Source organism: Dinoponera quadriceps, unplaced genomic scaffold (genome assembly GCF_001313825.1).
Source record: "Dinoponera quadriceps isolate SergipeBrazil2010 unplaced genomic scaffold, ASM131382v1 scaffold555, whole genome shotgun sequence".
NCBI classification, from domain to species: Eukaryota; Metazoa; Arthropoda; class Insecta; order Hymenoptera; family Formicidae; genus Dinoponera; species Dinoponera quadriceps.
Genome location: NW_014554717.1, coordinates 410,684 through 424,382, shown reverse-complemented (window position 1 = coordinate 424,382; position 13,699 = coordinate 410,684). Strand labels below are relative to the sequence as shown.

The window sequence follows — 13,699 nt, the reverse complement described above, 5'->3', positions numbered from 1 at the left end:
GGGGGGGGAATTTAAAATTCTACATTAAGTCTCCACACGGTGAAAACGGTAATAACTTCTCATTTGTAGCATCAGGGAGCACACGCTGATAGAAAATTGCAGTTATTTTCGGCGCCAAACATATTTTATAGTAGCGGCAACATGCATGTAAGGTTATTATCACTGACATTGTAGCAACACTTAGAAAAACGGTTCTCCTGACGATTTTTGTGGTTGAAATAAAAAGAAGGGTATGTTTAGCGCCGAAAATAACTATAATTTCCTATCGGCGCGACGGTGCTCGTTTGAAAACTTAATGTGGAACTAACTGGACTTAATGTAGAACTAAAATTTCGACTCGGGATCGCTCCCGGTAGTCTCGACCGAGAGTTTTAACACAGCGCCGAATATTCACACGAGTGTTCTCAATCGCAGTAACATCGCGTACCACCTTCTTATCCTTGAGATTTCATCTCCTCTACATCGAGTTTTCTTCCGGTCCCCGATCCAGTCGCAGTAACTGAACATTTTTCTTTCGTGCACGCGTGTTCGAGATCATCGAAATAGACCGCGATATTTTTCGAAGACTTTCGAAAGTTCGGGCCGCGAACGAGGTATGTAACACGACGATGGGCGAGTGTGAGAAACTCTTCCGTCGGTTACGAAATGCGTTCAACAATGGCGCGACGTAAAGGGCCGGTGGGTTGACGCAAGAGCAACGCGTAAATTACACGTGCTGACGGCCGGAGAGCCATTTAGAAAATTAATAGTCTCTCTCTCTTTCTTTTTTTTCCCGCTCAGGCCGCGTAACGTCTCCTCTTTCTGCTCTTCTCGCGCCTAAATCGAACCCTCCGTGATCCCGCGAACGCCTGCTCCGGCATCATCTCGCAGGGGACTCGAAGGGACAAGCTAAAGGGAGTGGAATATCACGTCGACGATTCACACTCGGGGAATTAATAAGAAGCTAGGCGCAGGCGCGCTCGATTTTTATTTCGCGGCCCGAGAACCTGTCTTAAACAGGAAGTAAATGTGCCGGCACTGCCGCACTGGCTGCGAGCGAGGACGCGCGCGAGAGTTAAGGATAGAAGTTAGCGCGAAGTGAGAAGGAAAAGAAAACACAACACCGGGCAAGATCGGCTAAGCGTTAGGCTGATATACGAGATTGAATATCTGTCAGAAATAAAAGAGACCGTGCGGTGAGACGCGAGTACAATTACGCTCGTGATGCTGGCGTGCCGGCAAAGAGGGGGGAGGGGAGGGGGGATACAAGTCGCGGAAAGAGGGACGGCGCGAAGGATACCGGGTTCGATGGGAATTCAACCAAGAATGGAGTCATCGACGGGCGCGACGGCGGCTGCGTAATCGCGCGGATATCGCTTCCGTTTCGCGGCGACACGCCATTCCGACGGAGTAACGAGAGCATCGTGCGAGGCCGATCGCGACAAAGGGAGAAATTCCGCGCGTGTACGACCGAAATGTTAATCGCCGCGAATCGATCACTGTCACTGTGGACCCGTAAAGTACCGGGCGGAACCATCTCTACCGAGTAAGGATGTTCCTCCTTGTACGTCTCTTATTCACGAGTTGTAACGGGTAACACATTCGTAACTCCGGTGTGAATTTGACCTGACGAAGAAAGAACGCACCGGGAGAGAAAGAGAGAGAGAGAGAACGGTCGAAAGAGAGAGAATAATGCGCTTCTCGCCGCGCTTGTCCGACGAAATCTCGAATTGCAAGCAACTCGAGCCCGCCGGCGGACGAAACTCAGCGAACTTGAGGAAACGATTCGCCAATATTTTTCTCCGCGGCTTCAAGTTGCGTGGGCATCTCTCTCTCTCTCTCTCTCCCTCTCTTCCCCTTTCTCTCTCCGGGTCCTCGACGGCCGTTCGGTCCCAGCAAGCCGGCTTTCACAAACACTCGGGCGTCGTTTCGACGAGAACCCGTATACTCGTTGGCGTTTTGACGACGGTGGGAGCAAACGAAGGTGGAACGAAAAATAGGGAAACAAGGTGCGGATGCCCCCTTACCCGTGTCGGGATCCACGGCGAAGCTGCTGTTGGTCTGAACCACCGAGTACCTGAGGAGCGCGTTCTTGCCGATATCAGGGTCGCTGGCGCTCACGGAACCCACCAGAGAACCCGACGGTAGATTCTCGAGAAGTTTGAAACCGTAGAAGTCCTTGTCGAAATGTGGATCGTTGTCGTTGTCGTCCAAGACCTTCACCAGTACGGAGGCGTTCGCGGTCGCCGCGGGAGATCCGTTATCGGACGCGAACACCGTCAGCGTGAGCCGATCGATTGTTTCGCGATCTAAGCTCTGCACAAGGTAGATCCAGCCGGTGTTCGGGTTGATACGAAAGGCGGGCGAGCCCTGAAGACGGTAGCTCACTCTCGCGTTATTCCCCGTGTCCAGATCGACCGCTGTCACCTGAAGAATCTGCAAGCAACAATAGGTTTAGTCAGATAAATGTCAATAACACACATAATAATATCGCGGTTCGACCGAAATATTCATCTCATCTGGCGACGCTAAATTGCACAACTTGAAATGCTCGATTCAACTTTACGTTTGGAAATTCCGAAGCGGTGAGAGCAGAGTGGAATGTAAAGTTCGAGACGGAGAGAACGACGATGAAAATCGAAACAAGAGCAGTCGTGTCATTCGAAGGCATTTCTCGCGATCTCGCAAGAGGAGAGAGAGAGAGAGAGAGAGAACAGGGCAAAAAGACAGGGTAAGGGGTGGCGTCGAGACAAGACCAGTCGATCCGGTCGTTCCGTATTAATTAAACGTATCCAAGGACCGCGAACCCTAAACACGTTCGGGCCAGTCGATGTTTTCCAGCGCGGGAGGATGGTGAATTACGAAGGTCGAAGAGGGAGAAAAGGAGGAAGAAAAACGCGGGATCGGGAGTGTATAAGGTCGCGTCCCGTGCATGAACTCGCGGCTCACTCGAATGATGGATGAAGGTGGTAGACGGTAAAAGCGAAAGAAGAGGACGGAATGTAAGGGGAAGGAGGAGAATGGAGAGAGGGACCGAGACGGCGCGGGACCGGCCTGTCTTGGGTGATGAGGAGGACCAGGGGGATGGACACGAGTTACCATTAGAGAGGAACCTGACGTGGGAGCAGGCAGTAATGTGTCTAACTGTACGTTATTAGTTCACGGCGGGTAAAGGGTTACGCTCACTGCAGCCAAGTTACTCTCTCGCCGGTCCGCGGCAGCACTCTTTCTCGTACTCTCGTCGGTTCCTACCTCTCCATCTTCCTCCCTCTAACGTACACTAGCGGCTGAGATATTGTCCGGATACCACCGACAGCTCACAGATCTGTTTCGCCGATAGATACCACCGATATATACGTGTATACCAGGAGGAAGATGGAACGTAAGATCGAGTAGCGACGGGAGAAGGCGGAGGAGGAAGAGAAAAAGACAGACGGACAGACGCGGAAAGAGAAAGAGAGAGTGTGTGTGTGTGGTGTGTGAGTGAGCGAGCGAATGAGAGAGGGAGAGAAACGCGACGTCGCTCCGCTCTATCGTATCCGCGTGTACGTTGTATTAAAAATGTGACGTCATTTAACGGGCCTATCTCGCGGCGAGGATCTCACCGCCATTCGTCATCGGTATCCTCGTATTCGGGATTACGTCCGCTCTCGTGGCTACCATCACGAGGAAGCGTCGGAGCTATCAGCCGCGCGCACCAATGACGACCCTGTTCCCGGGAATATCGCGGCTAATGACTCTCCCTCCCTCCCGTTTCCTCGACACCGCCGTCGCAAGACCGACCGACCGCCAACCCACTTTGCCCTTCTTTCGATTTTTTGCCGGATAATGACTGATATGTGTAGATAATTACGGGGGCCGTGCGTCGCCGTTGGCGATCTTCGCGGGCCAATCCGCGTTCGCGGGGTCCACGGGTATCGTTTTCTCGAATTCTCTTCGGGCGATCTCTCCCCTCGTACGTGAAACGCTCCGGATGAATTTGGCCAACAGCGGATCGACGCGATTCCGAGAGATACACCGAGGAACTCTCAAATCCGTGCCGCCGAGGCGCCGTCGTTTTCGCAACCGTACGCGAACGCTTGATGAATCACCCATCGCGCTCGGGTAACCGTTGGAACCTGCTCGTGAAATGATCAGCCGCGCGTGTACCGCGCGCACCCGCGGCTATATCGACTGTTACCTATCAATCCTAGACGGCCGGACCTCGTGGCCGCTCGCAATCGGTATCAGCGGCAACATGCCACGTCCGGATATCAGATTATCAGGCATTCCCTATCCATCTCCCGCTCTCGAACTGGTATACGTCGAGTAACCTCGCGGAGCACATCGGGCTAATCTCGCGCGGCGCGATGCTACGTCCAGTTAATTCGTTCCTAGTCGGCCGCGCGGTTAATTCTCTCTTTGCCTCGCAAGGTGAACTTCGCGAGTCAACATCTTCTTCTTCTTCTTCTTCTCCTCCTCCTCCTCTATCTTCCTCTTCTGCTTCTCGAAGCTACCCGGAAGGGGGAGGGTGTCTGGTAGCAGCGGCGTACGCCTCGCGATGCGAGAGGGAGCAAAGGTTCACGGGCGCGTTCTTCCTGGTTGTCCCGGATAAAATTACGCATCCCAGAGACGGCGAGACTCTCTGTCTCTCTCTTTCTCTCACACTCACTCGCGGTAAGCAAAACGAAGCGGCCGGTCGGGGAAAAAGGGAACGATCGGCACGAAGAAGAAATACCGATCAAGAGCGAAAGAAAGGCAGAAGTGAGGTTGTTAACTTGTACCGCTCCCCTCCGCGACCCAGAATTTCTCCCGCTCTTTGGCTCGCTCTAACGTACGCGAACATACGCGCATACACGAGAGAGAAAAAGAGAAAGACCGGCTGTGAACTTTCTCTCTCTCTCTCTCTCGAAGAACCCTACCGCATCACCTCGACAAACAAATGCCCGCGTGACGGGCGTGTAATGAAGATTTTTCTCACCTGGGAATCGAGCTTGGCGCCTTCGGGAACCTCCACGTGATACTCGTTCCTCTCGAACCTTGGGGGGTTGTCATTCACGTCCTGCACCTCGACGCTCAGACTGAGGTTCGCCGAGAGCCCAGCGCCGTCCAAAGCCCTTATCAGGAGGCCGTGCCTCTGCTGGGTCTCGTAATCCAATCGCCTCGCCAAATAGAGCTCGCCGGAGCGCGCGTCTATCCCGAAGAGATCGTTGCTGTTTTGAGCGAGGACGTAACGTATCGGCGTCGATGGCGTGGTGTCCGGGTCGGTGGCGTGCGCCACGTACAAGGGCACGTGGAGCGGATGCGACTCCGGCACGGAGATACGGACGCTGGTCGTGCCGAATGCCGGGGTATTGTCGTTCACGTCCTCCACGATCAGCTCCAGCTGTGACAGAAAGAGAACGTTACGTCGCGCCGCGTCAACGGATGAGAGCGATTTCACGAGAGCTTCCTCGAACCACCGCTAACTTGTTGACCGCGGAATAGTCGGCATCCGCCGAATGGTCGCTCCTATCGAAAGACTAATCTGTTAATGAGCGCGCGTTGCGTGGAATATTAATACCGATATTCGCGAGCGCAAAAATCGAGAACTTTCCGCACAGCCGGAATATTATATGTGCACGTGGGATAAATACCGAGAACGCGGATAAATGTCCGCCCGGTGATTACAGTGAGTTAATACCGAGACGATGATTATCCGAAGGATATGCAATTTACCTGGCAATAGCCAACGAAGCCGCCATTACGTGCCTCGACGCTGAGAACGTATTTGTCGCGTGATTCCCGATCGAGCGGCTGTCGAATCCTCAGCGTCCCCGTGGTGGGATCCAACGAGAGATCCGCTTCCTCTGCCGTCAGATAAAACTTGCTCGGCCGTTCGCCTGGGAATGCAAAATACATAATTTAAATAATACATACAGATATACACACATACATCAGATATATAAATAAGGCGGGGAAAATGAACCGAACTGTTCAAACGGCGAGAGGAGAAACGGCGCGCGTAGCATTAATTTATTCATAATAAGTTTCGTCGTGTGCGCACGCCTCGTGTTCAATGCGTGGGCTAATTAAAGCGGTTGTTTCGGAATAATCTCGATAAATAATGACGTCGACGTACATCTCTCCGGCATCAAAAAGCGTAACTCTCTATCTCCGGTTGCATTTGCATGAGGAGCCGCATTATCGCAACTTAGTTTTCGTAATGGTCTGCAGCTTGCCAGACGCATTCATACCCGCGGCTTGATCGACGTGAGTTGCTATTAAATCACGATGTTTACATCGTGTTCGCGGCTAAAGCGGAGGGAGATCGATAGCCGCGCTCGGAGTCACACACTTGCACGCGACTTGTGTTTCTCATCCGTCGGTCTTTTATAAACTTCTAATGAAGACGTCAGCTCGATTTGCACCTGCGATACCGCGACGACGTCGTATCGTTCGCCGTATGCGAAACGCGCGTAACGATCACCGGGATAAAGGTATTATGCATCTCCGGGACGCGGTGCGACATCAAAGAGGTCTCAGCAAACAAACGAGATACATATTTCAGGGGGAACGGTCCACCGGGGGAATCCGGCGCCTGACCTCGGCGTCGATATAACAGTCGGTCGCTTCACGTGTTACCTCGACCCGCCTAATTAGAGGCGAACGTTAAAAGCGACGTCTCTCGCTCCGCGCGCTCCCCTTTCAGCTAGCTCGCCGGTCAACGAGCGCGCCCGCGAATTTATTCTCCGTTAAAATTCCGCCGGCATCGGACCGCTCGTAAAAGCCGGGGCCTAGCCGAGGTCCTGCCAGTCGATTCCTGCGCTAAGCAGATCTCCCGGGCGAGAGCTGTCGCGCGTCGCTGAGATCTCATTCGTCACGGTCGCGATCGGCCAGCGCGCTCCTCCGATCGGCGGCACGATCTTACGCCGAGTAGCACTGCGGCGCACACGCGAAACCGCCTGTGTGTATGTGTGTCGTCCGTACCAGACACGATAATACGAGTTTCGTTCACCGGGTAGAACGAAGGAACGGGCACGCGCACACGAACGGGCATCGACGAATGAATGATGGCGGTTTATCGATTCCACGACATCGACCTCGCTCGACCTCCTCGCACGAGTCGGACCGCCCGGTCCCGCTGCTTCGGAATCAATTAATAGCCAAATTGGCCGGTCATTACCGCTGGCAGATGCAATTCCGTGATGAACGATTCGAGCGCCGGCCCGGTGCATGTTTCTCGCATAACGAGTGCCGTTGGCCGTCCGCCCACGTCCGGCACGCCAAGAACCGTAAGGATTCTGCACGTTGTTGCGGAAAACAAAGCTGCGGAATGATTCGCACCTACGGGGAAAATCGAAAGGAGAGAGTCTCGTCGGGAAGAGACGCAACGTGTCCCGGTTGTGTCTCTGGTGTTTCGGTTCGGCGGGATGATGATGACGTCTAATTTGACAGCTTATTTCGGGCGGGGAAAGGTCGAAGTCATTAGTTCGCCGATATCGAGTTAGAGACGAATCATTAACGCACACGCACGTCGTGCGCCGGACGTGAGGAGGGTCTCAATCAAATCGATGCACAAAAGTGTTTTTCAGTGTACCCTCGTAAACGGCAATTAATAGTTTTATTGATGACGCCTGGAAGCCAATTCATCGGCGATTCATCAGGATGTGTACCTTCCGCGTTATCCGACGTCGCCGTGAAAACACGGTCGCGCGGCCACGTCCAATTATAGACAAGCGCGCACAGCACGCGCACCGATAATTGCTCTGACCGATCGATCAAACGAACGATCGATCGGTCGGTTCGTCGGTCGCACGCAGCCAAAACGGGAGTTACAACTGCTCGGCCCCTACCGGACATATCCTTCCTAGATGCGTTTCGACAAATCCCGCGCGGATCTACCGCGACGCGAGGCTCTCCCATCGGTCCCGGTCGAGTTTTTCCCGCGACGCAACAGGAGAAACCGGGCAGAAGAGGGGGGAACCGAGCGGAGGAGAAATCGTCGCGTCTGCGAGTTGCACTGAGAGAGGAATATCGCTATTTTCGGGGACCACAATATCCTTTTTTCATTTCAACCACAGAAATAGGTCGAGAGGACTATTTTTCTAGCGAATGTTACTATAGCGTTAATGACGATAATCTTACGTACATGTTATCGCTACTATTTTTGTGGTTAAAATAAAAAAAGAAGGATATCGTCGTTCCCGAAAATAACTATATTTTTCTCTCAATATGTCCTGAGAGACGTGGGTTACTCCATTTCTACAATACTCCGCGCCGAATAAAGAATTTCATAACAATTACCACAATTTGATTACCGCAACCAAATCATTTTTAGTATCACATACCGTGTACAGTATACGGTGCTGCAATACATGATATTATAATAGATGATTTGGTTGCAGTAACCAAGCAATTGAATTGATACTACTTAACCAAATCTCGGTAATCGTCGCTAAATCCTTTTTTCAGTGCACGACGTCTGTGCCGTCATCGCCGTCGTCACGCGAGATAGTCGTCGACGACGCCCATGTCCTCCATGTCGTCGGTGACATCGGGTGACATCGACCGTTCGACCAGTGCCTTAAAGATGGTACTCGGTCGCGTACGCGGCCGGCATAATTTATCGCCGCTATTTATACTCGATCCAGCTCGCTCGTCCTTTTCCCCGGTTTCCCCTTTCGCGTCGCGACGCACGCGACAGTGTATGGCGTGGGCATACACTGTGACACCCATAGCACACGGATAACGGCGCGAACGCTGGGAGTGATGTCAGCGGTGCGTATCTTCCGAGCTGGTCTCTCGCTTCGATCTCGCGAATTAAGAGAAAATCGAAGCTCGATCGTCGCGCAGGCCCCTTCGACTCTCTCGAGTGCCGAATAACTCCGCGAGCCTTTTGCGAGCCCTCGAGCATCGATACCGATCCTCATCACCCACCCAGTTTGTTTTGCGGTGCCAGAAAAGGTTGCCCGGTCAGACACCCGGTCAGACACCTTGTATGTGTATACATTTGCACGCTCACCAGCCTCGCACGTCCGCGCCGAAGGTGCGCGTATACACGCACACACACTCGCTCGGATCGGCTCATTCGTAAAATGTATAAGCGCAGGATGAAACACTGCAGTTGCGTGAACGTATACGCGCAGCGCGTGTGTAATTACGCGTATGCGTTTGTACGAAGCGAGCGAGCGAAAGAGAGAGAAAGAGAGACTGGTCTGGAAGACGTACACGTTTTATATCCCGGCGATACCTCTACCCATCAGCATTCGGTACCCGTGTTATTAAACGTCCGCGTGATCTTTTTCCATGGACTCTCGCCGCGAGAGGAGGGTCCGCCGATCCTGTACTACTCCCCGTATATAATTACGATTTACTCCGCATCCCGATACGCCGAGATACCGCTCGAATATCCGCCCGTGCAAAAGGATTTCGACGCGCGACTTCGGAGGGGTATGACACGCCGGACAAATCTGTTGTCCCTTCCCCACCCTCCTCCCGCCCCCCCCCGTAAGCCACCGTGGCGGGGCTTAAAGTTAGCCATTAAGGTACGCGACAACGCGCAACGGCGATAAATCTTCGGGAATAATAAAATTAAGGCGCGCGCAAATCGCGCGTTCTTCGCGAAAACACCGTGTCGCGCCGTTTAATTCTCGCCGTTGAGTAAACACACTCGCGTGGAGAGATCGAGGGACTCATGCTCGCTCTGACGATGAATAATTGCAAGGAAGAAGCGTCGATGCCTATCCATACGCGCGGAGCAAAGTGAGCTTGCAATCTCTCTGAAGTGCAATCAGTGTATTATCACTGAGAAGCAATTAATAGTCACCGGTGGTCGTGGTGTTATAAATATAGCGCCGCGAATCAGCAGTATTTCGATGCAAAAGTGTGTTCATGCACACGTAGCAGGCGGCTGTTTCCATCAGGGATGTCCAATTGTAGAAACAGTGTAGAAAAAATATTTATTCTTTCTTTTTTGTCATCTTAATTACGTTTTTACGGCGCTGTCAATGATTTTATCTGAAATATTCTTAATTCATTTTAATGTTTAATTCATTGAATTTATATCGTATTTGAGAAACACGTTTATCCTGACTCGAAACCTTCGGCGGCTCTTGGAGTCTCCTACCATATGAACTACGCCAAATACAATATATGACTGAGTGTATATATATGTACATATATTTCTGCCACGGGACGCGTAACAGCGATTCGCAATGAATGTTTCACTGCAAATCAGCGAAGTGTAAGAAAAAAGGGCCAAGTGGAAGTGGCTGCGCTAAAAATCGATGAATGCTCACTGATTGCCGGTAAAATACCGCTTTACTCATTTCAATCGGTGACATTTTCACTGACTCAAGAGAGATAGCGAAACACGAGGAGACATTTCTCTGGTCACGAAAGTCGCGAGTCGCGGAAGAAGTGAAATTCGCCTCGGCGTGGATAAATCTTGCGATTCATTTCGAAAGTTGCCGAGTCCGATAAGTAGTTGAAGCCTGCCGAAAAACGAGTCTGCCTTCATCGCGCTATTTCCTATCGCGAGTGGCCCTTCCCTTCGAAACGATCGCGTCGCGCAAGGTGCATGTGCGGCACGATCGTGCGTTTTTCTCCCGCAGTGCCGGTTCGCGAGGGCTTCGTCACCCCGGTTACACACGCGTCCCTCCGGGATGCCCACGTGGGTGTAACGAAGACAAATCGCTCGCGTATTTGATTAATTCGCAGAGATCGCCGGTCCAGCGCGGACCCTCTCTTCCCCCTCCTCCTCCTGCTCCGTCTCGCATCTTTCGTCCTCCGGCATCGTGAATCGAATCGAGAGCGAGTTTTTGCCGGCGAGGCAGAGGCAAGGAAGAAACCCGTAACGTACTCATTACTGATTCTCGCCCTTATGCGTTCTCGGCACGAATGGCACGGTCGGGGACGTTCCGTTGGTTTCAGCGAGAAATCTCGCGAATACCGGCCGAGATCCGCCGATTATAGACGCGAAGGCTCGCGAGGCGAACTGGCACAGCTGAAACGAAGCGAGTCCCGCGCTGATAAATTCCGATCGCTCGAAGATTGCGAAGGTTTAAGGTGAGATTGGGGGATCGCGCACGTTGCGCTATGAGTTGGTATTATGGCGAACCTCGTCGAATTTTGCGCCGACAAACGGTGCCGGATGACGAAGGCAACGGTCGATGGTTAACGATCAGCTATCCCGCTCTCGCGCGCCGCGCGCGTACACGTGCGCGATGCAACTGCCAGATGCACCCGCGACACCTCTCACATACCTACGCAACGCCACGTACCGCAACGTGACTCCTGAAGCATCGAGGCGGCGGACTAAGGGATAATCCCGCGTCACCTGAGCTTTTTATTTTCATTCGATCGTCCAGGCATGATACGAGCAGGCCAATTTAAAGGCGGCTGTTTCATAACCTTCTCCGAATTTTCAATTTCGATACCGTAATTTTTTTTCTCATTCTCTCTCTCTCTCTTTCCTTCTTCCACGAATTTCTTTTCACCCTTTCTCTTTGCTTTCCACGAGGCGAGGTAACCCTCTCGACGACGTGTTCCGTGCGGTCAACGTCGTGCCAACCCTTTTTGCTCTGTCCTCTAGCCTCGTCCCGTTCTATCCTACTTCACGATCCTTCCTTCTCAATCGCACAAATGGAATTCATTTCTAGTTCCTTGACTCCCGTTCCCCGCTCGCCTCCGCGTTCCCCGTGCCACCTCCTCCTCCTCTTCTCTCTCTCTCTCTCTCTCTCTATCTCCGTTCCTTCACTGCTGGTCTGTCCTGTTTCCACCTGGGTCGTTCTCACGTGCACCACGTACCGCGTCGACAACGACGACGACGATGACGAAGATCGAGGACGTCCGCGTCTCGTGCAGCCGCGGTAGCAGGATGCTATTTATTTCTCTTCGATAATATTCCCGAGGCTACATTTGCCACTCTGATACGTGCGTGTGTACGTGCACGCACGCTGCGTGGGCAGCGGTACGAGCTATGAGGGATCGAAGCGGCGGTTCTAATTGGCGCCGGGAGGATGTATCGGAATTAAGTCGTCGCGCGAAAACTCTCTCGCTGGCGAACGACAACAACGTCGCTGCTAAACGCAAGTGGAAAATTCGTCACGGCGTCGCCGCGCGCGCGATACTCGAACTGCTGCCGCGAGTTTTACGGGCGCGGCGAGAGCACATGTGACAAACCGGAGACGTTAATTGTCCAAATGCACGACTGCTCTTCCGTCAGGCTATTACCTCTGCGCGCCGAATAGTTCGTAACTCATTAGACGGTCTCTTTCTCAGGCGCAAAGCACGCGTTAGATACTCCCGCGCGTGGCCACGATTCACCGCTACGATTAATCGCGGAATTGCCCAGGGCCGACTAATCATCGTCCTTCATTACGCGTCTCATTGGTAGGTCGTTCATACTCCGCAATTTGTGTTTGTACACACGCGAGTAATGGAAGCGCGCGTGTCTCGCTGGGTTTTTGCGGGCCGATATAATGTGAGGCACAAATAGCTCGTCATTAAACGGCACCGACTTCTCTCATTATTATTTGTTAGGCGGCGGCCTTACTATGCGCGCGCTTATTTACCGCGCGTAGATTCTCCGTACGCGGGGATTCGACCCGCAAAAAGATGCGGCCGTCCGGTGCTTGCGAGCGACGTTTGACGCGTGTTGGCAATTACGCGCTCGCTTGATTAATCGACAGACGTATTCATGAATAAGCGCATCGAGCGAAATCAGCAGGCTCCTCTCGTCTAGTCGCCCCACCTCACGTGCAGTCCCATTCGACGGAAAGTTCCCCGGCCGTAAGGTCGTTGTAACCGCCGCTAGCGAGCCGCGGTGATTATTCACTTGGCCTGGCGCCGATATCCGCGCGACTGCGTGAGCGCGCGAACGCGTGCGCGCGCGTGTCGCGCAAGAAGCCCGAGCAAAAAGTAATTGCGATCGGTGGCGGAGTCGTTATATTGAAATCAAGATGTCTGCACGCGGACTTCCAATCACGACGCTAAACTGGACAAGATTATCCTCTTATACGTAATAGAGTTTTTCCGTCTCCGTATCACACGTACGCGCACACGCGTGCACACACACTCACACGTGCGCGTAGGCACATAGGCGCACCGTGGATCGAGCGGCGCTTAAAGGGCTCTTGATGAGATCTCCCGCGTCGCTTCTTGCGACGGATTTAATAAAGCGCTATTATCGTCTTTCTTCGGAGATCTCTGCGGTTTTTCCGTCGCTCGGGCCGATTGATAACTAATTACGGCGGATCGCGATGCGAGCTCTTTCTCGAAGCACCACGGGTGACGGGCGGATCGCACACGCGGCGAGGACGTGTCGCGCCGAACGGAAGCGTAGACGTGAGAATGTACAGACGGGGCATTATAGCTCAGCGGGAGTGACAGTTCCGAGGGGGACATGCTTATAATTCGGCTATCTCTGTCCGGCTGTCTCTATTCGAATATGTTTTCCGTGATCACAGTGGAATTGAGTGGAACTGATGAATCGTGAAAATAGGATTGAAAAGTACCGTATATCATTCATAGTTCTTGTATTATTGTCTTTTACAGTCGAGTGCAATGCAGAAACTCATTGTTTTCCGCCTGACAGCGGCTGACCCGAGCTGAAACTTCAGTTCTACGTTAGGTCTACTTAGTCCCGTATCAAGTCCTCAAGTGGAGAAGAAGTGGAAAATCATTTTTCATTCGTAGAGTCAAAGGAGCATCGATAATGCTTTTTCGACGCTACGAGGGGAATTTAGACCTCTCGGGG

At 52.6% G+C, this 13,699-nt stretch overlaps 1 protein-coding gene across 1 annotated transcript in view; it reads right to left on the bottom strand.

Annotated features, from left to right (window-relative positions):
* Positions 1 to 13,699, bottom strand: part of LOC106741125 (protein dachsous) — a 121,089-nt gene that overhangs the window by 32,541 nt on the left and 74,849 nt on the right. Inside the window, exons 4-6 of the mRNA XM_014612795.1 lie at positions 5,677 to 5,840; positions 4,940 to 5,344; positions 2,007 to 2,415 (exon numbers count right to left, since the gene is read on the bottom strand). Coding sequence (XP_014468281.1) covers positions 2,007 to 2,415; positions 4,940 to 5,344; positions 5,677 to 5,840 — 978 coding nt within the window. The remainder of the gene's footprint in view (positions 1 to 2,006; positions 2,416 to 4,939; positions 5,345 to 5,676; positions 5,841 to 13,699) is intronic.